The sequence below is a fragment of the Protomyctophum bolini genome (assembly GCF_963924005.1).
Source record: "Protomyctophum bolini genome assembly, chromosome: 19".
Classification (NCBI taxonomy): domain Eukaryota; kingdom Metazoa; phylum Chordata; class Actinopteri; order Myctophiformes; family Myctophidae; genus Protomyctophum; species Protomyctophum bolini.
In genome coordinates this window covers 13,692,682-13,716,279 of record NC_137880.1, presented here as the reverse complement: position 1 = coordinate 13,716,279, position 23,598 = coordinate 13,692,682, and the positions used below count along the sequence as shown (strand labels likewise).

Here is a 23,598-nt window from a genome sequence, read left to right as displayed (position 1 = left end):
AATTGATGTGGAGAGAAAAGGCAATGTAATACATTGTATTACATACACCTAAAATAACGTATATGCTTTGCATCAGTGCAGGAGATGACTATAACCTGAAGTCTAGAACCCATTTGGTCTAAATTACCTTTGACCTGGGACGGAGGGTTATCTTATCTGTGATGTTGTGAATTTCATGAAGGCCATGGCCCTTCAATTTGTCTTTCTGACCCTCAAAAAAATGATAAGTCCTGGAGCCAGAGTGAACTTGATGCCCTGCTCATACTTCCCCAGCTGATTTAGCAGTTTTCTCCTATAAAGCGCGATATTCTGATTGTAATCATTGCAGCAGATAGTGTTTATTTTCTGTCACGTACAGTATAATCATCACTTTATATGTGTGTGTGTGTGTGTGTGTGTGTGTGTGTGTGTGTGTGTGTGTGTGTGTGTGTGTGTGTGTGTGTGTGCCCATCTGTGTGATTAAATGGTTTTACCCTAAAGGCAGGCGAGGATGATGGCTGGTTGGAGATCAACAAGAAAATGGCAGGAAAGGTAAACTAGTTTCCTCTACTAATGTCACTTATATATAGTCTATTTTACTGTAGGTGGATGTTAACAAAACAAAATAAAATAATAACAATAATCATTCTCCATAATCTTCTCGCCACAGATTGGCCTGAATGTCACTCGGATCTGCCTTCCAAACGATTGCACAGAGGGTGAAGTAAGTGAGAGTCACACTTAACCCATGACTCATGTCTGTATTCCTGTACAGACAGAGTCTGCTTACCTCTACACTGTGGCTGGTAATTATTTTTGAGTGGTGCAACCACTCCAAGGAACAGCAATGTCCCGATGTTTAGAGTACCAATAGGTTCCAATCGGTCTCTACTCCAAATGGTCAATTGAACGAATTACCTAATATTATATGATATTCCCCCACCCAGTGAGGGATTGATCTCTCTTTTTATGTATCCCCCCCCCCCCATTTCTAACCAATAGTTTTCCTCTACTGTGCTGTGTGTAACATTATGTAACCCCTATAGCATGAGGAAGGGAAAACCTTTACCCAGCTGGAAGGGGGACCCCAGATCCCATGGGTGTATGTGTATTGTGTAGTAAGGATCTCCTAGCTAGCTCATGGCTTACGGAGGTTTGGAATTCCTCAGATGACTAGTCTACGAGGTTGATTTATTACAAGCGTGGCCTGCCCTCAACAGACCTCTGTCTGTCTGTCTGTCTGTTCTTCCATTGATAAATGTAGACCATGTGTTTGGGTAGGAACACTAGTGGTTGCTATTGCCTGAAACTCCAAGTGCTGCAGCCATAGATATAAAAACAAGTAAGACGCGCAAACGCGGGAAGCGAACGCAGCTCGTACATATTTGGGGTTTTTAAAGATTTTTATCATCATACATAATCATACATCACATTCTGTGCTCAGCTCAGCCAATCAAATCATCACAAATGTCATTCCGGCCAATCACTTTTGGCATCTTCACTTTTCTGCCATCACTTTTATCTTCAATGTTTACTTTTCTCAGCCAATCAAATCATCACCTTTCTATGGCTGTAGCTCCCCTGCCCAAGCGGGCGCCTTGTCTTAGTTCACTGCTAGTAGTTTTAACTCTTCAAGTCTTATGGATTGCAGTGCTTTAATAAGAAAACAGAAGCCATGCCTTCTTCTATCAATTATTTTAGACTCACAATATATTAGATATTTTTGCATTTAGGCTGGAGTGTGACAATTTTATTTTTGAGGGGCGCTAGCCCCTCCTATGTCCAGCTTTGAGGGTTTGTGTAAACACAAACTTTGTTTTGCTACCACCACCTCTTGTTTTGAGTGACACAAACATTGCGTAAAACACAAACATTGAAGACAAAAGTGTTATTGGCCAGAATGAGATGATGTATGATGATAAGAGAGCTCCTCCCTTCACACAGGTTTGTTTGTCTGTCTGTCTGTCTGTGTGTGTGTGTGTGTGTGTGTGTGTGTGTGTGTGTGTGTGTGCATATGCATAGATTTTAGAAGAGGTGTTGAAGCTGAATGAGGACTCAAAGGTGCATGGTATCTACCTCTACCTCCCCCCTGCTTCCTTCACCAGCCGCGTGCTCAGCGCACTCAAACCTGAGAAGGACGTTGATGGGTAAGAGGCTTTATTGGACATGGGCAGTGTATCTGGTCCATCTCGTCTGGGAGATGTTTCTTCTGGTCCAATCCTCCCAATTTCAGTTGGAGGATTGCATTATCTCTTACTGAAGATGACTTTTGTGGATGCCCATCAAGAAGCCACTATTCATTATGAATGGTCCCCTTTAGTTTGGACATGCACAAGATGTCTCCTTTTTCCCCCCAAAGCAGCCATCCAGTGAAAACCTCTGTGGTATGTGTTTCTGCTGCCTGGCAGAGGGAAATGCACGCCGTGTCAAATTTGGCCCAAATCTGTATCGTCCTGCACACAATTAAAAGTAACAGTGTACAACAGAGTACATTTAGGAAATGTCCTCTCCAAAGACACGTGAGTGAAGAAATTGGTGAGGGACCCTGCATAATTAGTATGAGCTGAACAAATTGGATTGATTGTGTTAAGATATCCACAAGGCCAGAGAGAGTGCGTTAGATGGGGAGAGAGGAAGAGAGAGAGACAATTTTGTTCCATGCAATATCCTGGCCAACGCTGGGTACTGAAACCTGAACACGCTCACTGACGTGGCGCGTTGTCAGCACAATAGCCGGCCAAACTGATAATATACAAATAGGAGTATTATGTATACAAAAATGTTCTTTGAATAAAACTGTCTTTATGTTTTGCATCTTGCAATAGTGTAACAGATCTGAACATGGGCCGACTGATACGAGGGGATGTGAGTGAGGGCTTTGTGCCACCTTACGCCAGTGCTGTCATTGAGCTTCTGGAGAGACATGGTGAGTTTGGGGGTCAACGGTCAGGGTTCAGAGGTCAAAGTGCCCTTGGACTCAGCAGATTTATTCTGAGTACTCCAGCAACCAACCCCTGCAGACTCTTTGGCATGCAGTATGTTGATCTCCTTCAGATAAAATAAGATCTTGTGGGTAAAATGGCATGTTCAATTCACAAAATAAGTAAGTACATTCATTTATTTTCACAGATGCTTCTCTGGAGGGGAAGATTGTGTTGCTCATTGGCAGTGAAGGACCCCAAGGGCTGGCGATGCAATGCCTGATACAGAGAAGTGGAATGGTACTTCTCAACTGTGGAAACTCTGGGAATCTACAGAAACAGGTTTGTGTGTTGCATGCAGTTTTATATTCTGACCACATAGTGGCAGTCTCTCTCTTTCTTGTTTAGATGGACTGTGAACAAATGACTCAGGATCTAACACTAAGTACTGAAATGAGAAAGGACAGCCCTTGAGCACAACGTTGATTCATTGATTGAATACTTTATTAACAAGTGTGTTAACAGTACAGGTAGCACTGTCAAAGGATATGCTAAAAGGATAACAAAAAACAACAACAGGGCGCTTGTTTCTATTGTGGTCCTATGTACTCAATTCATCAGCAATACATAAAGTACATGCAATACAAATACAGTACATATTAGAATAAAACTCAGTAGCATCGCATGGTATATTTACAGAGAAAGGAGGTGTGGGGGAGGGGGGCAGGGGATTCTACAATAAAGCTATTTTAAATTGTATTTTTTTTTGGGTTAGGTTTGAGTTTGTGGAGTCGAGAACTAATATGTTGGTAGGTCCTTCATTCCATATCTTGGTGGCAGCAGCGCAGTAGAATGCGTTTTCCACATGTTTGAGCCGCGCTATAAAAAAGACGCAAGCTGAACTTGCACAAAAACAAATGTCACCCATTGTTGTACACCTGTAAACCTGTGATGTTGTGCCCCTCTGTTGTCTTTCTCTCTTCACGTATGTGCTGTATCTGCATTGTGTAGTTGATGCAGGCGGATGCTGTGGTCCTGCTAGGGGAGGGACACGTGGATGTGCCTCCCACCTGGCTGAGACCAGGAGCTGCCGTCATCCACTGTAACCCTGGCACAATGGCAGGTATGGTAGACACAGCTGTTACATCAGGGCCTCCCAAACATTTTAGCCTGAGACCCAAAAGAGACATTTTGTGTCTCCCCTGGACCAGTGTTAATTTCTTTCAGCAGATTTTGATTTATTCTTTTCAATATCGCACCAATTAGTATTACTCCTATTTAGTCTTGTGAATTTTCTAGTCTTAGTCTAGTCTTAGTCGACTATATCAAAATCTTAGTTTTTTTGTATTTTAGTTAATGCAATGGTAATTTTGCCAGATAAAAAAAATGTCTGTCTTTTGAATAACACACTAGTATTAGTCCTATTTTTATGAAATGGTTTAGTTTAGTTTCTTCTGAAATTGTTAATTCTTAGTCTAGTCTACTATAAAAAGCATTTTTTTTAAATCTTGAAATCCATGAACTGGGAAGCAATGTCTTTTAATGAATGGGTGTGTTGAATGTGTCACTGTCCTAGATGAACATGCTGTTGAGATGTTCTCCCACTCTGGCACGGCCCGCCTCTCTGCAGCATACAGAATGCAGGTGTGTCTCTTGGCCTGTTACAGTACCTGTTTTCTTACCGTCTTGTGTCAACTTGGCTGACTTCTTTCTGAACTTATTGTCTAAATAAGTAACGCCAGTGTAAGAACACTATTTACAATTATTATTATATATATTTTTTTAAGATTAGTTTTTGGCTTTTGTGCCTTTATTGATAGTATCAAGTGAAGATGGACAGGAAAGAGGGAGTGAGAGAAAGGGAGAGACATGCAGCAAAGGTCGTCATAAACGGGACTCGAACATGCAACACGCTGTCAGGTCAAAGCCTATATGTGGCATGTGCCCGAACTATTTACAATTATACCCACACCTCTCACAATAGATTTGCATACCCACAGAACATTGGCATGTCAAACTGATAATTAGAGTACAGATGGGAAAACAAAATGTCACCCGAGATGTCACCGTAACCAGCTCAACACCATAGAAATATAATGAGGCAAACTCGTTTGAAATCATTACATTGGATGCGACCCAGAAAGTCATGCTCATCGCGGCCAGTACTACTTTTGTGTTCTCACTTACTGTATGCATTGTTTTAGTTGTTTGTAGTGTTTTCCTATGACAGTAAGGAAAACAGTGTGTTAATTAAGAGTGTACAGATGGACCATAGTCTCTTTCTGTCTTCTGTCTGTTCTCCCTGCTTCCAACTCAACCAGAATGTGGTGCGTAGCAGCTGCAGGTGGCTCCAGGAGCAGCAGTACAGAGCATGGAGGCTGCGGAGTCTCAAGCTGCAGCCCCTCTCTACTGTACCAAGGTATGTATAATGGACCTGAAGTTCATCTAATGCCAAATATCTGACAGACAGACAGTGCTCATAGTTGTCCAATCCAAACCTTTATTTATTCTCCAAAGACTGAAGTTCAGATGTTTTCCTCATTTGCAGTGTTGTCGAGATACATCATGGTACAATTTCATTTTCAGATCAAACGATAAAACAAAGCAAAACTAACTTTACCATATCATGTGATACAACACAAGTTTAAAAACAGTTGCAGACATTTCTTTATTCCAAGTGGTTTAGGCGCTAAAACAAAAGGCTGTTTTTCCCTTTTTAGTGTGAGCCAGTCACTGGAGCGTGTCCTATATGTTACAGTATTCCAATAATCCAGCAGAGATTTGATATATTGGTAAAGTCAATTGCCTAAAAAATAAACAAGTACCAGTGTTTGTTTCGTCTGTCGGTCAAGGAAATCCAACCCGCAGAAAGATAAACTGTATCCAACTATCCATGGGCTTTAGGACAAAAGGAGTAGCATTCCCATAAATGACATCTCCATAGTCCAACACAGAAAGACTTAGTATTACTAAACATGATATATGCCACCGTTTCCCGGGGTGTCGAATTGTTAACTTTCTTTCGTGACATATTACAATGTATACGACGTACAGTACATCCATATTACTATATCCCATTGAACTGTCATGTTGTCTTGTCTTTGTTCCTGCAGCGACATAGAAATTTCCAGAGCCCAGATCCCCAAGTCAGTGGACCAGCTGGCCGAGGAGATCGGCCTGCTGCCTGAGGAGCTGGAGGCTTATGGTAGGACCAAGGCCAAGGTCCGACTGTCCCTGTTAGACCGCCTTGATGCACAGCCTGATGGGAAATATGTGCTGGTGGCTGGGTAAGTTCACTTCACCGGGTCGGGTCCTTTATTTTTGTGGGTAGCCCCACTCTCTGTGAGAGTGGCGTGCACAGACATTTAGAGGGGCAGGGGCTCAAGTTAAAAAAGGGCACCTTGTGTGGCGTGGCATAGACGATGTCAAAGACAAGATTCTCGTCATTTAAGGATTTCTATTGATTCTGTTTGAGATCGCTCTACAAACGCATGCAGGGGGGAGAAAAAAGAAAGAAAGTAATTGTTTGGAGTTTGTAAAACACTGTTTTACAAACTCAGTGCAAATGTATTTTGTCTATCATAGTATATACATCTATCATAGGTGTATATACCTATGCAATGATTATAATGTAGTGTCCACATCCTGGACTGGGCACCTTTTTAGTGCATAAATGAAATCAATCAATCATATGGGGTTCTCTCTTGTTGTAGTATCACGCCCACTCCACTCGGTGAGGGTAAAAGCACTGTGACCATCGGACTAGTCCAGGCCCTGTCTGCCCACCTCAAGCTCAACTCCTTCGCTTGTCTCCGCCAACCCTCCCAAGGACCCACCTTTGGAGTCAAAGGTCAGCAATGGAGAAGCAGACGCTTGTGTGAATGAGTTTTCTTCATCAAGGACTTAAAGGGATATTTCACTTAAAAAAAACCTTTTGTCATTTCATCGTCTATTCAGGCTTATGTGAACACCCCAGTTGCTCGATTCAGTATTTAGATTCATCGAAAACATCCATTCTTTTTTCTGGTGACTGATACCACCCTCCTAATACGTGAGGTGCCCGTGTTTCTTTTTAATAATTTATTTGGAAAATGAAAAACATAAAAAGGAAAACCACAGGCACCTCACGTATTAGGAGGACAGTATGAGTTACCAGAAAAAAGGACGATGATAATGATATTTCGATGATAGAACTCGCATTCTATCATGGTTAAAATGCAGTTTGAGGTTTCAATGGGTTTGCATAGGAAGGGGGCGGGGCATTTAAAATAAATATCAAATATCAAAATCGAGCAACTTAAAAACTGGGTGTTCACATAAGCCAGAGTAGACGATGAAATTACCAAAAGTATTTTTGAAAGTGAAATATCTGTTGTTACAATGCACTCTTAACATGATTCACATATTTTTCCATTACATCATAATACATGCTTTAAATATTCTTGCCTGATGTCCTTTGCTTTAAAAAAAAACAAACAAAGTATGTTGCTCTTTTCTGAAGCGAAGTACTATGTGCAAGGTCAGACTAATTGGCACACACCCTACTCAACAAGTTACAGAGTACCTTCATTCAAATCATTTAGGAAATTAACTCTACATTTGCCCCAGCCTCGGTCCCAGGCTTACTTATCTGCGAAAAGAAAAGCCTGGTCACAACGTAAGGCAGAGAAGCTATCGGCGGATGTATCGTCCGGAACATCCGTCAGATGTATTTCCCCCGGATACGATATTTTCCCGACCAATCACAACACTTTGCGGAGAATGTAAACTGATTTGTAAAGCGTCAACGTCATTTCCTTGGGCGATACTTCCACTAAAATCCGCCCAAACAAATGATAGCCTCTACAGCAGGGGTCACCAACCGGGGGTTCGCGACCTACCGGTAGCTCGCGGGAACCTTTCGAGTCGATCGCGAAGTGTCAGACCCATTGGAATGCAAATGCTTGCCTTTCAGGCTGCTCCGTCTCGCAGCCTCGCACTGACTGAATGAGAAGAGCAGCCGGGCGATTCCCCGTCATTTGCATTTTGAACAGATCGTTCACGGAAGTGACCGGATCGGTTTCGTTCACCAAAAAGAACTAGTTATTTTGATTCGTTCGTTCATGACCGACTAAACGGCGGTGAAAAGTTGACTTCACTGACTGATTTATAAACGGCTTCGAGTCAGTGTTACTTCCATGTTGCGTAGCACTGTCCAATCTTTGGTATCTTTGGCAGCAGCAGCTGTAGGCTATTTTGTCGCGTTAATGAAACCAAACGCTACACGCGGTGCAGGATTATTATTTCATGTGAATCATGTCAAAATGAAAAGATGATGATGTGGTTGGCACACAGCGCAGCAGCAACGCAGCACAGCAGCCCGAGAACACAATAAGAAATATAACATTATTATTCTCCTCCTCCTCCTCCAACAACTCGATAACGTTCTCATTTTAGTTTGTTACTCATTTTCTGAGCCATGCAAATAAACAACAACCAGCACTGACTGGAGACGGAGAGGTTCATGTGCCCTGCGCGTAAAGCTTAGCCAGAAACAGGACAGTCACTGCGTCAGCATGGATGTAGCCTCGGAAACCCAGACGTTATATTTCCAGCACAGAGGTGAGGGGGGGTATCGCACGCTGAGAGCCACATACACAGCTGCATTTGGTTTTTAATTAAAGGCGCGTTCTGAATATACCAGTCTGCAATGCAAACTAATAGCCGAGTGCACTCCAGGGCATATGCATAGGGAAAGAATGACTTCTGTCCGTGACAATAATCAATGCTACAGTTTGATTTCTGTACACACGCACACATAGAGCAAAAAATATGATAAATATGAAATATGAAAACCTGTTGAAGTACAACGCATGAGTCAATTAAGTAGCTGCTTTTGTATCAAACCCTTTCCTCTTTACTGAGCCTACTGTCATTGAACTGCTGTCCGATAAAATGCAGGATGTGTTTGCATTAACTTCAGATATTTAAATGGAGATTATTGGATTAGTAAGTGACTGTCACCTGCAGGTCAGAGCTAAAGAGAAGGAATTTTGGTCTCTTGTGAGCAGAGAAGTATCCCCTGATTGTGTCGTGTGCACTGAAGCTGCATGCCTATACTTTGGTTCCATGTACTTATGTGAAATGGCCTTTTCACAAATGAAAATAATAAAATCCAAGTTTAGAACTCGTATGACTGACTCACATCTTAATGACACCCTCAGACTGGCAATCACTAAATATGAACCAGATTTCAAAACGCTTGCAGATAAAGTGCAGTCACAGCAGTCTCATTAAAGGTGGGCTGACCCTGAGAGTATGTCACCATATCTGTGCAAATATATATGGTCATGTTATGCCTATGTCATTTGAACATCTGCCAATGTGAATATTCATTGAAATGAGAAACAAAATATTTCTAATACTAATTATTTCTAATTTGTCTTAATATTATTTGACATTGATAATATAACTTACTATAAGTATTTATTTTAATTTAAGCTTTAGTCTTTGTGTGGATGTGTGCACATGCATTGAGCCTGTCAGAAATAGCAACAAAACAAGTGTTTTTTCTAACACGTTTTAGTGGTAGATCTTGGCTTACAATTGGGAATAAAATGGGCTCTTGGGCTTGAAAAGGTTGGTTACCACTGCTCTACAGCGTAGGTCTTGCCCAGGGTGCATTTGCCCTGATGGAGACTGTAATTGTTGTTTATTTGTTTATTTATTCAATTTAGTTTTAACTTTATATCCTCTCCGTTGTCTTTTTGAGTGCTCAGATCTCCTCTTCTTCCTGCTGATCTTGGAAGCACCTTCAGCATAGTTTTGTGTTTTTTTGAGTGGTGCAACCACTCCTATAGACAGCTATGTGTGTCTCTGGCTGGCTGGCTGGCTGTGTCAGAGCACGAAATTAGCTTTTGGTTGGTTTTCACAACCAAGTATCACTGTTGCGCATCCTAACACACACACACATATAACTGTATATATGATGATTTTGGGTGTGACAGTACTGTACAGTGACGGTACAGTACAGTAGAGAGACCCCCTCATTTCTCAACTGTTTCGGACGCGGGGCTGCTTGCCGGAACCGGGCCGCCCCCCTGGGTGCGTTCCTGGGGGTCTGGATGTTCTGGGGAGTTACCCCACATGGTAACTCTGTCATTTCTCGACCGTTTCGGACACGGGCCGGCACCCTGGCCGTGTTCCTGTGGGTTTGTAACAGGGTGGAGCGCCTCACTCAAAGTCCACAGCTCAGCATTGCTCTGTGTACCCCCCCCCAGCCCAGTCCCGTCCCTGTCCCATTGTCTCTGTCTGACGGAGCTGCCTCTTGTCTCTGTACCTGTCCTAGGGGGAGCCGCGGGAGGGGGATATGCCCAGGTCATTCCTATGGAGGAGGTAAGACACTGAGACAGACCCTCACCGACCTCTCAGCTGGACATGCACTGGCTTCAGAGGCCTTGAAAACATACACACACACACACACACACACACACACACACACCAATACTTACATATGAATGCCAATACACACTCGCGTACACACACACAAACACAGAAATAGACAGACACGCACGCATACACAGTTTGCACACGTCACACACCTCATAGTTCTACCGTAACAATTAGTCTCGCGTGGCAGAACTGTTGGCTCCTGCAAGTTTCAAATTCTGGAACACGGAAGCTCTGATCATGAGCAAACAATAAAGCGAACGTGACGCCTGCTCCCCGTCTTTACAGTCACACAGATGTATCCTAATCTATTAAAAGCACTTTAATTACACTCGGTTACAATTTTCAAGTACCAGTAGTTATTCCACGCTTTGATTATTGTTTTGTGTCTTATCACCATGGCCTCTCTGTTTGTACCACCCCCTTCCAGTTCAACCTGCACCTGACGGGGGACATTCACGCCATCACAGCAGCCAATAACCTGACGGCAGCTGCCATTGATGCCAGAATGCTCCACGAGGCGACCCAATCAGACAAGGTGACAATCACAGCGGTGTCTCAATGTGGCCTTGTGCGTGGAGAAAATGCTTACATTGTCTCATTGTGAGGTCATTGCATGTTTAACCCATTTTGACCTGAGATCAGATTAAAAGAATGGCTTCTACAGCCTGACAGTTTTCTGAAAAAGCTATGTCTCTATGTCAGTCGTTCTTCGATTTTTCAAAAATAGCTAAAGCATAACATAACACCAATGCTAACACCCAAAATGGGTTAATAAATCAATAAGGTCCTTCATTAATAAGCCATGTCACAGCGTGTCAAAATGAGTGTAATGTAAGGTCACAATTTCAGTCTTATATTAGACAATGTGTGACCATTATGAAATCTGACATTTTCTTTTTTGTTCCCCTACCAGGCCTTATACAATAGACTGGTTCCCTCTGTGAACGGTGTCCGGCGATTCTCTCCCATACAGATCGCCAGGCTACGTGTAAGTCATAAACACAGCAGAGAACTGAGGATGTCAACAACCGTTAACTAGCTCACACAGGCATCCCGTTTTGTTGCTTCTTTCAAATCGTCCACTAGGGGCCATCAGTAAACACGTCTCTTTCTAAGAGACTCCTATCTGTCTCCCTAACTACAAACACTTGCATGTTTATTCATCAGACTTCATATCTGTTTATGTGATGGCCAGCAAGACAATTTATTGAGCGTTGATACCAGAATGCCCGATGTTGAGTCATAACAAATGAAATTCAGCAAATGTTATGTGGTTCGGAGGTAAGGCTTTCCTAAGGCGGCACTGATGTCTGAGTTTCGCTGCTGAGTCGAGGAGTTCAGAGGCGTGTAAAATGGGACGGAGTGAAGGATAAAGAGTCATTCGTTTCTAAACTGAGCTCTCGAAGTGAACCTTTTGAACTTCGCAGGGAGTTCATCAAGCATGATTGGTCAGCGGCCTTGTCTTCCTGCACCGTCCGCACATTCATTCATCAGTGGTGGGCTGCCGTCGTCATTAAAATGCCACCGGTGCTGGAAGGATTCAGGAAAGCATTAAGCCTGGATATTCTTAGTTGTGCACGGGTGTCACACACTGAAGATAGATGATCGCACATTCTACAAGCTTGCAATGTGTTGCGTTGGGAGCTTGTAAATCTACTAATCCGGTGCACCACAGTCCCTATTTTCCAAACCACCCTTGTTACATAACAACCTAAGACGAACCATAGGACAACCCAAACCACCCATGTTACATAACAACCTAAGACAAACCATAGGACAACTCAAACCACCCATGTTACATAACAATCTAAGATAAACCATAGGACAACCCAAACCACCCATGTTACATAACAATCTAAGATAAACCATAGGACAACCCAAACCACCCATGTTACATAACAATCTAATAGGACCATAGGACAACAATAACATGCACATCATCTGTCTGTCTCTCTCTTTTCAGCGGCTGGGCATCAATAAAACAGATCCCAGCTCTCTCACGGCCCAGGAGGTCAGCTCCTTCGTCCGCCTCGACCTTGACCCTTCCAAGGTCACCTGGCAGAGAGGTAGGAGTGAAATCACTGGAATTCTCTCTCTCTGTCTCTCATTCCTGCTTGCCGTCAACAACATTGGGAACACCTACTAGCAATAAGAGACAAAGATCATGCTCGTCAGTTTATTGGGCCTATGGTCCTTGCGGTCATTTACAAGCCCATACATGTACAGTTTGATCTGTTTTTACAACACATGTCCAAAGGGATCTTTAGTGTCATACTCTGTGCCGTGAAACTATCAATCCCCCATTGTGTCCAGAGCTACTAGAATCCACCGTGCTTACTGTTTCTTTGTGGGCCCCATTCAAGGAAACAGGCTTTTCTATGGCAGTTTAAAAATCACAAAATGTCAAGCAGGCAAATCTATGTAATTTCACTTTCAATCTATAAAACTATGAAAACGATTGTTTGGTGTGTCTTCCTCTGCAGTTCTTGACACCAATGACCGCTTCCTGAGGAAGATCACAGTGGGGCAGGCGAACACCGAGAAAGGACACATGAGAGAGGTATGTTGGCTCCACGTCAGAAACAACCGGGCCTTTCCCAACAAAATTATACTGTATCTGCCTGTCTGTATGTTTTCTTCATTTGTCTTGCGCAATAACCTCACGTTGTGTACGTCTATGAAAAACTAAATATGCTTGATTCAAAGCATCCACCATTGAGAATACTGTATATCGCATTCAATGGACCCTTTGCTAAGCCCCACCCACTCCACGCTACCCTACCAGACCAAGGACTGGCGACAGTGGCGAGCTGTAGCCTGATTATCAGACTCTGAGTGGGCGGGGTCTATGGGCTGGATCCAACTAAGCTGTGCGTAGTTGTCACCCATTGAGATGCATGTTAGATGACGGGATTTCTCCATATAAATAATCGATCATTTGACATTTCGGGAGCAAGCGTTTCAAAATCTCTTCCAAATCTAGTCAACAAGACCTGCAGCAGGCTATGCACTGGAAAAACGTACATTATTTCAATAAACAAAAAATATGGGGAAATGTTAGAAGGACAAACGGTATCCAACTGAGATCAGCTGACTGGAGACAAGCAAGCAAGCTTCCCTTGCAGCCACAGTCCTGTCCAGCGTTGCTTTCTCTGCTGCTCTCGTAGCGCCAGAAGGTGCACGTGCATGCCGATGGTAGGTGGTGCACGTGCATGCCGATGGTAGGTGGTGCACGTGCATGCTGACGGTAGGTGGTGCACGTGCATGCCGATGGTAGGTGGTGCACGTGCATGCCGATGGTAGGTGGTGCACGTGCACGCTGACGGTAGGTGGTGCGCTTGATGTTCCATCATCGCCGCGGCTTACTGTTGCACGCGTGTTGATTGACAGGTCAGTGTCAGTGATCTGTTCATACTCCGAGACGCTCACAGTCTCGTCGTCCACTCCTTTCCACACACACACACACACACACACACACACACACACACACACAAAGACACTCAATCTTTCTCTCTCGTCATCTATCCTCAAAATCCCCACTTGTGGTCATATGCGTATGTGTATTTATTTTTAATGTATGTTACGGAGGTAGACGGGATTGGAACCCTTACCTAATGCTTGTAAATGTCTAGTTGAAGGTGCGTTTTATTTGTCTTCCATGAAAAAAGTGGAAGATGGTGTTCCCAGAAAGTCAAAAGACGGTAGGCTACAACAAGAGAAGAAAAGGCTCTGTATAATGCCAAAGAATACTTTAGGAATATATTATTAATAGCCATAAATACACCCCTTTCACAGTACAGCGTTTTGATTAGGCTTTCATAGGCAATAAGAATGTGTATACAGACCGCTTTGTTGGATGTTCGATCCGTCAAAAAAACAAGATATCTGGAAATGTATTGAATAGATTGCCATGGAGACAAAGGGTGCGTTCAGATTCAGAAATCCGCACTGAAAGCTGGTGTGCCCTCTTCTCGTCCGTTTATTCAGTGTACTGGGTGCGTTGTTGTTCGAAAACCTAGTGTGCTGCTCCCCGGGTGTGCCGTTTGCCCGCACTGACCGACCCTACTCAGAAGTTGGGGTTGTTCAGTGTGAGTGCGTCACTGCGGTGTCTCGAGCACTCCCCGGTGGTGAAAGCTAAGCTAGCTAAGTAGCATTTAGTAAATCACCATTCAAGTGTTCATCATTTACCTTGGCCCATGTTTTAACTGGTTAAGAACTGGTCGTTTATAAATAAGCCACACTCTGTGCGCTCTGTGATGTGACCGTCCAGCACAGTAAAAGAAACGAAGCACATTCCCGGTGTGCATATCCGAAAGCAAACCAACAGAATATAGCACCAGAGCATCTCGGATGATTAAATGCCTTTTTATTTACAATATAATGGAAATTGCTGTGCTACCCCTGCCAATATGTGACACGTATGTTTTTGTTCTCCTCTTGTTTCAGACTGGGTTTGACATTGCAGTGGCCAGTGAGATTATGGCCATCCTGGCTCTGACCGATAGCCTGGAGGACATGAGAGACAGACTGGCCCGCATGGTGGTGGGCACCAGCCGCTCGGGACAACCCGTCACCGCAGAGGACCTGGTGTGTTGTTTGTTTGTGGACTTTTAGTCTCGGTGGTAGTGTGGATGGTGGTGTGATCTAGTATCTCAGTGCTTATAATGCGCTCCACCTCCATTCCTCCCCCCCTCTCTCTCTCTCTCTCTCTCTCTCTCTCAGGGTGTAAGTGGAGCTCTGACAGTGTTGATGAAAGATGCCATCAAGCCCACACTTATGCAGACACTTGAAGTGAGTCCTACCTACTTGTTCACACAGCCCTACTAACCCATTTACGCACCTAACTTTGAGTGCCACCTGATCGGAGGCAATTTTACTATGACGCTCATTTTACTAGGCCAGTATATCAAAAATGTAACTAGGGGCCTGTCCTTGCCAGGACTTTGAAAGTCATCAGCAAAATCTTAAAATCGATATAGGTTTTGGTATAGATTACCAGTGGAGAGCAGCTAAGATAGCTTTGTTTTGTTTGGTTTCTCTCACTTTAAACCTGGTGTCTCTAGTTTGGTTCTGTCATAGTTGAACATATGGGTGGGTCGCTGTGGGATGAAGTGTTGGTTTCAAAACCCTCCCGTATCTTTGTGTGCCCTTCAAATTGTTGCAGGGTACGCCGGTGTTTGTCCATGCCGGGCCCTTCGCCAACATCGCCCATGGCAACTCTTCGGTGCTGGCAGACAAGCTGGCTTTGAAGCTGGTCGGACAGGACGGCTTTGTCGGTAAGAGGCCCACTGTTGTGGAGGGCAGTGGTGCAAATACATTTACTCAAGTACTGTACTACTTTTACTTAACTTGAGTATGTCCCTTTTTCAAGACTGCTATGCTATGCTTATATCAAGGATTTCTCTGTCACTAGCGCCACGCTCTGGCCTGGAGGGCTGGGAGGGAATGAGTACTCATTCAGTGCCAATGACGCCTTTTGACGCCTTTTTTAAAATTATTATTATTATTTTAATTGCTCTAATCCACGTGACGACATGCACATGAGGTGCACAATGGATTTTAATTTAATTTAATTTGTTTATAATGGGCTTTTTTGGCAACGACACCTGGTGGCACTGAATGGTTAATGCTTTGTCATTTTGATTATAGCCAATGTACAAGTTTACAATGTGTTGCGCATTGTGAGCTTAATAGTTTTACGTTGGTACTTTAAATATATTTTGATGCCAATATTGCTTTTATCCAAGTAAAATTGACGATGATGATCATCAATTTGACTTAATTTAGGCCTTTCACTTGTAACAGCTACTTCTATTTCAAAACAATCGCACCACTTTGACCACTGGGTAAAGACCAAAGCACACAGTCAAATCCTGAGTGTTCATTTAACACAGAAGCGTATGAGTCCAATCTCTCAGAGATAAATTGACACTCACTATTTTGCTCTGCACTACATGCTTTGGAAAAGACAGCCAGATGTACCTGACAACTGTAGAGTCTGGGAGTCCCAGATGGACACACACACACTGAATCAAGCTTCCTGCTTCTATACACTTTTCAGAAAGCGTGTGCCCCACACACACACACACACACACACACACACACACACACACACACACACAGTACAAGTCATACATTCCAATGATGCCGCATGTTTTGCAGTATTAGTAGTTGTGGTATTTGTCACTGTATATTTGACCATTTTCCCTATGTTGAGTAAGAACCCCCTCGCTGTCTGTCTGCCACAGTAACTGAAGCCGGTTTTGGGGCAGACATCGGGATGGAGAAGTTCTTCAACATCAAGTGCCGGGCTTCAGGCCTGAGGCCTAACGTGGTAGTGCTGGTTGCTACTGTCCGAGCACTGAAGATGCACGGTGGGGGACCTAGTGTAAGTTATCGCCCACTTGATACACACATTTTCAGTTAATTGCCCAGCCCTAGTTGACAGAGGGCATCGAAGGACAAAGCTACTATTTAATAGTTCTCACCAATGGTGCAGTCCAGTCTGTAAGCAAAGAGTTGTGTGCATTCCTAAATGTTTCTGATTGGCCCACCTCCTGCCAGTTAACCTAGAAGTCTATAGTTTGTAATTACATTAACAGTAATGCACAAAGGAACACAAAGGAAATGTTAATCTCTAGGCCATTCCACTAGCCTATTGAGTCCAACAGCTTTAGGTGTGAATGAAGAATTACACCCCTGATGTTATTATAGTGTGTAATTAAGCTTGTTTGTTTTTCTAGGTCTCTGCAGGTGCACCTCTTCCCAAGGAGTACATAGATGAGGTAAGACAGACATACATTTGGGTGTATATACAGTACTGTGTCCACGCACGCACGCACACACACACACACACACACACACACACACACACACACACATACACACCCACACACACACACACAGATAATTCTTACATGTGGTTTCTGGTTGTGTAGGTGGGACTCTTAAACGTATATGCTGCTGTATGTGTATGCTGTTAACCCACACAGCCACACTGTATGCACATAATATGCAAAATAATTCTAAAAATTAATAAAACTGACTCTAACCCAATTACAACCTTCTTGGACTACTTCTGATCCTCTCTCTATCTCGCTGCACACTCACACCGAGTCCAACATGCAACATTATTAATTATGGGTAATATCCTTCTTGGTCAGCTATGGTGACTAGACTATATTCCTCTTGATGAGGGGATTCATACAGTCTGAGTTTCACATTAACCCATTCTGGACAGGGACCCCGTTTGGTGTTTTAAGCATTATACTTGAAAAATTGCAGATCTACAAGCACATAGCGTGGCACAGAGTGCCACGCTACAAGCTTGTAGATCTGCAATTTTTGAAAATGTGGCGCAAATTGAATATTTATTCTTTCAGAGTGAACGTTTCTAACTCAAATCTTTGCTTCTGGAGTGTCCCTGGAACAACATATTTTCAGATGGGGGTCCGCGGCCAAATACAGATAATTCTGGAGGTTCTTGATATGAAAAAGGTTGAGAACCACTGACATAGAAACATGGGTTTTTCAGAAAACTGTCAGGATTTGAACTTCCATCTGGGGTTGACCCGCTTTGCGTCTGCTGTCTGTTTCCTTGCATAATTCTCATCCAGAACCTGGGCCTTGTGGCCGGTGGATGCCACAGCAATCTGAAGAAGCAGATCCAGATAGCGCATCTTTTTGGTGTCCCGGTGGTGGTCGCCCTCAACGTGTTCAAGTAAGACACCAAAATGATGAATACCTCGCAGAGGGATTGTGGAGGGAAGCTGGGTCGGGGACTGGGAGTGGACTATTTGCATGGATTAAACTAAAGCATGGGTTCCCAAAGTGGCGTCCGGGGACCCCCAGGGGTCCTTGAGGGAGTTCCAGGGGGTCCCCACTTAAATGGACCCTTATGGGTCTGTAACTCTGAGAGTGTACAAATGGAACCAAATAGACCCATTAGGATCCATTTGGTTCCATTCTATGTCCAAATTTATGTTTATTGGGTTAAATTAACATAGATTTTACAATATAAATTGGGGGTCCCGGAGATAGAAATGCCGTAGACGTAGAGTAATGCATGTCAAACTGGAGAGGCCCGTAGTAGTTCTGTGTTGTCGCTGTAGTACTAGTGTACTAGAGTACTATAGCAACATGTCCCAAAATAATGTGTCCCCACTCCCAACCCATAGTTTGAGAAACACTGCGCTAATCCAAATAGCACCTTTTGTGTCAACTGGCTTATCAACCCTCCTCAGTATGTATATAACGGTTGCCACGTTGACTCCACAGGACAGACACCCAGGCAGAGATTGACCTTGTGTGCCAGATCGCAAAGGAGTCCGGAGCTTCTAATGCCGTGCCATGCCACCACTGGGCGTTGGGCGGACGAGGTTCAGTGAAGCTGGCGCAAGCCGTGAAGGAGGCCAGCAGCAGACCCAGTGACTTCCAGTTCCTCTACAACCTAGAGGTGAGGGGGGGGTAGAGGCGATGATTGACAGGCAAAATCCCTCAACAGTGACATCTGCTGGCAAATGGTTATTGCAGCTCAAAAGGAAAATCCAGTGAATGTTCAAAGTTCAGGTTGAGGTTTAAAGTAAGTTAAGATATACTTTAATTTCCCTATAGGGCGAGGGGAGAGAAACAGGACTTTTCTATGTCAATATGTACGGAATCAGTCCTTTTTAAGGTGTGCTGTGATCCTGTAAACAATTATGTGATGATTTATGTTTCACAGTGGACCCCAGGAAGAGTAGCTGGTACTTTGGTGGCAGCTAATGGGGATCCAAATGAATAAAGAATAAAGCTGTATCTGATTGACTGTGCCGTTCCCAGATGCCCATAGTGGAGAAGATCAGGACGATAGCCCAGAAGGTGTATGGCGCTGATGACATTGAGCTGTCCACAGAGGCCAAGGCCAAGATAGATTACTACAACCAACAGGTGAGATCACTGCCATGCACGGATGACGAGTCGCGCTGATCAGCAGTTGTTTTTCCACATTCATTCTCCCTCTTTCTCTTTCTCTTTCCTTCGCAAACAAAAACCATTGAGTTTTCTTTTGTGCTACAACACCCAGGGCTATGGGCAACTGCCTATCTGCATGGCCAAGACACACCTGTCCCTGTCCCACATGCCGGACAAGAAGGGGGTGCCCACCGGATTCACCCTGCCCATCAGGGATGTTCGTGCCAGCATTGGGGCTGGCTTCATCTACCCACTAGTGGGCACGGTGAGTGGTTGACAGCAGTTCCTAAGCAGCGTGATTAAGGTGTCGTGCCAAGGGTAGACTTCGTTCGCATTCGTCTCCAAAATGAAAGCCTGGGGAAACACATTGGATCATTTGGCATAGGAGGCTTCCTATGAACACACAGAACACACAGAGAAAACCAGAAGAATGTTCAAAGTTCAGGTTGTTATTGGGTGTAATTGCGGTCATAAAACATAAAAGTAAATGACGTTTTTAAATCAATGAAAAGTTATCAAAATGTCATGAAACCTGTAGGGTGACAATCAAGGGTGTCATGCCTTCATGGCTTCGTGTTTCAGCTCCTTCTGACAACATTACACAATTACATGAGTAGTACAAGTACATAAGTAGTACAAGCACAACAGCACAGTCTTCTGTGCTATCGTTATGTTCTTTTGCGTGTTTTTCTTCACCAAAAATAGTTTGCCGTCCTCCATTAATGTGTCTCTCTTTCCTTCAGATGAGCACTATGCCTGGCCTTCCTACACGACCTTGTTTCTATGACATTGACCTTGACCCTGTTACTGAGGAGATCACTGGGCTTTTCTGAGCATGCTCCAACTACAGGTAACCACACAGACGTTGACACCCAACACATGCGTGCACGTGCTGTGCACACACAAACACACACACACACACACACACACACACACACACACACAAATGATCTCTGCGTGTTTTCTTATAGGTTCTCTGAAGTGATAGCCACAGATCTTCATTTAAATGGTGCTGTGCCTTCCTGTTCATCCATCCCATACGCCGACAAGACAAAAACATCTCTGTTTTCTTTCCGGGAGTGAAATGGCAGTATTGAAGCCTGCGTTATACTTAGTTGCGCACGGGTGTCGCGCACCAAAAATAGCTGATCTACAAGCTCACGTCACTACTAAGTATAAAACAGGCTTAAGTCTTAACTGACTTTACAAAGAAAGCATCTGTGTCGTACAAGCCTTGCTGAGGTCCAGTGTTTTTAAACTTTTTTTAAACTTTAAAATGTGTGTCCGGCAAACTTCTAATATACTGTATGTCTGTTTGAAATGCAATGTGAATGTTACTCTTTTAATGTTGCTATTGTTATACACGTCTTAACAACATTTTAAATGCTCATGTATTTATGAGCCACACTCCTATTGTACGCACAAATGTCAATTACTGTAACCTCTGGTATCCTGTTACTAAACTATGTTTCAACTGCTGCACTGCCCAAAGAAAAACATCGCCTGTGTTTATTAGTCTTCTGCTGCTCTTAATTACAGCATGGTGAAATTAGCTTACATTTGTCATTTTTAAGGCCCTATTGATTATTGATTATGACCATGGGATTTCATGACATCACTGTCTACAGAAAAGGCCCCCCTTTTGTGTCTCAGTGGCTGCATCTACTGTATGAATGTGTTGTTAGAGCTCCACATACTGCATCTGTTTACAATGATGCGACGGTAAAATCTGAATACTACCCTTGCCGTAATATCAGACATTTATTGTGAAACATCCCGGAGGGGAAAGTGTTGTCTCTGGGCTGTCGTTTCCAGATATCTGAGGAGGAAATGGAGATGCAAAGGGTACCGCTAAAGGAGGCCAAACTCATTGCAGAGTTGGTCGACCTCTCACAATAAAAGCTTGGTCACTTCCGAATGCGTGTGTTTTTTTTAAAATTCAGTGATCAAAACTGCATAACTTGATTTATGTCCGAAAGTACTATTTAAAAAAGAAAAAAGGTAATGAATAAAGATCATATGGCAGCTTAGAAAATTTATATTTTGTTCTGCAAACCTTTTCACTATATGTTTTTACATTCAGTGTACGTGTTTGAGTGCTGTACGTTTAAAACTTGTGCCTTGAAATAAACCTCAGGTACTGCTTACTCCACAACTTGGTGTTCATCATTGTTCTTCACAGCCAGATGTTGTTTAGACACACATGCTCCACTTCCTTATCCTGATTATGAGACTCTGTTTCCTAATCGCAGCCAGTCTGCTCCAGACGAGGCTGCTGGCTCGATTGCATTCAAGTGATAAGTAACCATTTGGTGATTAAGTCAAGTTTATTTATATAGCACAGTTCACACGACAAGCAAGGACTCAATAGGTTATAGGTTGGTTTTCATACGAATCCGTTGCACTGCAATGTGCAATTTAGCAAAGAGATTTTGGTGTAGAGGGGGAAAATGCCAATGTTTTGCATGCTCAATCAAATAACAGATATCACTATTCTCCGAATATGTATACAAACGAATTCATAGACTTGGAGCAAGTCAATCATTGTCGTTGTCGGTTGAATGCCCAGTTAAAACGGAGGCATTTTCATGTATTTTTTGTACTAATGCTATACTATCCAACTAACGCTCCTTTGCTACTATTGAATGTCATGAATTCTTTCTCTCTTAGTGCCCTGTTCTTAGATTTTAGTCTTAGTGTCTTGAATGTTGTTTGTTGTGTGTATCTTTTACTATTATCGCCTCAATGACTTGAAATGTCAGGACATTAATTCATGAAAAGTTAGTTTTGAAATAATAATAATTCAAAATAGAATGTAGGAAACAAAAAATAAAGGGACCCGTAAAACATTGTCTGTGACCCATAAATGGGTCCTACTATGGGTCCCAGTGTTTGGGAACCAGTGCTTAGTCTAAACCTACTTCGTCCTCCGTCTGAAAACGGTATAAAAGTTCACAACATGTGGCATTCCGACACCTGCATCCATGACGCCATTGTGTCCATCACCTCAGGTATGTGTTTTACTTTGATGGCATGTGACATGCAGCGGATCCCCATGGTGTGTGTTTTTCCCAAGAGGCTGATCTCTTGTGAATGTCACGCTCCTCTCCAAGTACTTCTAACGACTAACTATCCAACACCTCATTGACTTGAAATGTTATCAGAAATCAATCAAGACGTGGCATGGTTTGGGTTTTCCATAGATCATCATTCTTCTATGACAATAATGAAAATGCACAAGGCTGCAGTATTGAGTATAGCATAGCAATGTGAATAGCACAAAGTTACATGTATGTGGGATTGATTGCAAGAAATCGGACAGGATTCACATTTAGCCTTTTATTGGTTTAGCCAAGCAAGCCGTAAGAAAAGCTTGTTCTGAATCTGAAGGACACGTTTGCACACCCAAGTCAGCACACAACACACTATCTACAGGTCAGGTACATGCATTGATTAGTGAATGGTTCAACGCCACCATGGATGGACAGTGACAGGCCATGCGTGTTGTGACCCTGCTGGCCTGTTCAACTTCAGCAGTGTGACAGTCTGAATCCCCGGCATCCACTTGGCAGCTGGCTCGCTACGGGCCGAGACAGCATGGCGTCCGTGGGATGGCCTCTGTTCCAATTTATTTTGGGACAGATCTAATTGACTGGCCTACAACAGATGTGTGTGCATAAAAGAAAAATATACTATTGTCTTTTTCTTTTCTCCAGATGTCGATGACGAGGAGTTCCGCTCTAAGATGACACATTTTACGGAAACACTGCTGATGAATAAAAGATTACTCAAAGGAGGACTCAAAGTCGTGATGAAGAACATAGACAAGATGGTGGGCCGCCGGACCATGCTGCTGGCGCCTTCTATGTTGCTGTCAGCCATGCACACATTTGGCCACAGTGTTACGTTACCAACAGCCTGGCATCACAGCGTGCACAATCTCTACGGAAAGTCACTAACCGTGCTGGGCCAGGTACAGCAGCACAGGTGACCTCTATTGCCTGCCCAGAGTTCAGGCTTGGAAAGCTATACAGGATCCCTAAAGGGCCAGGTAGGCGAAAGAAAACAGTTAAGCATGGATCATCGCTACAGCCACGCAAAAGAGGAGTGAAGCACTCTCCTTGTCCCAAGCAGTAGAAGTGTGTGGCAGCAACCCAAAGGCATGAATGATAATTTCACCTTCCACTTTACAGCATGTACAGCACCTTCATAATTCAGGAGTGGTCAACAGCAGAAAACTGACTTTCGGTGGTTTGAGACTACCAGGGACAGTGACTTGGACTTTTGATTATACCAGGCAGTGTCAGTTACCTTA

At 43.5% G+C, this 23,598-nt stretch overlaps 1 protein-coding gene across 2 annotated transcripts in view; it reads left to right on the top strand.

Annotated features, from left to right (window-relative positions):
- Positions 1-23,183, top strand: part of LOC308334136 (monofunctional C1-tetrahydrofolate synthase, mitochondrial-like) — a 24,626-nt gene extending 1,443 nt beyond the window's left edge. The window contains exons 3-28 of one of the 2 annotated variants that reach the window (XM_080790723.1): positions 481-531; positions 650-703; positions 2,002-2,126; positions 2,805-2,905; positions 3,109-3,242; positions 3,912-4,023; positions 4,477-4,544; positions 5,222-5,319; positions 6,014-6,187; positions 6,614-6,750; positions 10,228-10,274; positions 10,759-10,866; positions 11,245-11,319; positions 12,295-12,397; positions 12,815-12,891; positions 14,778-14,918; positions 15,054-15,122; positions 15,496-15,607; positions 16,580-16,719; positions 17,075-17,116; positions 17,948-18,051; positions 18,609-18,786; positions 19,152-19,259; positions 19,396-19,548; positions 20,027-20,133; positions 23,000-23,183. In XM_080790723.1, coding sequence (XP_080646849.1) covers positions 481-531; positions 650-703; positions 2,002-2,126; positions 2,805-2,905; positions 3,109-3,242; positions 3,912-4,023; positions 4,477-4,544; positions 5,222-5,319; positions 6,014-6,187; positions 6,614-6,750; positions 10,228-10,274; positions 10,759-10,866; positions 11,245-11,319; positions 12,295-12,397; positions 12,815-12,891; positions 14,778-14,918; positions 15,054-15,122; positions 15,496-15,607; positions 16,580-16,719; positions 17,075-17,116; positions 17,948-18,051; positions 18,609-18,786; positions 19,152-19,259; positions 19,396-19,548; positions 20,027-20,116 — 2,601 coding nt within the window. In that variant the 3' untranslated portion in view covers positions 20,117-20,133; positions 23,000-23,183. Of the gene's footprint in view, positions 1-480; positions 532-649; positions 704-2,001; positions 2,127-2,804; positions 2,906-3,108; positions 3,243-3,911; positions 4,024-4,476; positions 4,545-5,221; positions 5,320-6,013; positions 6,188-6,613; positions 6,751-10,227; positions 10,275-10,758; positions 10,867-11,244; positions 11,320-12,294; positions 12,398-12,814; positions 12,892-14,777; positions 14,919-15,053; positions 15,123-15,495; positions 15,608-16,579; positions 16,720-17,074; positions 17,117-17,947; positions 18,052-18,608; positions 18,787-19,151; positions 19,260-19,395; positions 19,549-20,026; positions 20,134-20,254; positions 21,439-22,999 lie in introns of those variants that run through there. The other variant, XM_080790722.1, reaches the window with a different exon arrangement.
- Positions 23,184-23,598: the final 415 nt, after the last annotated feature.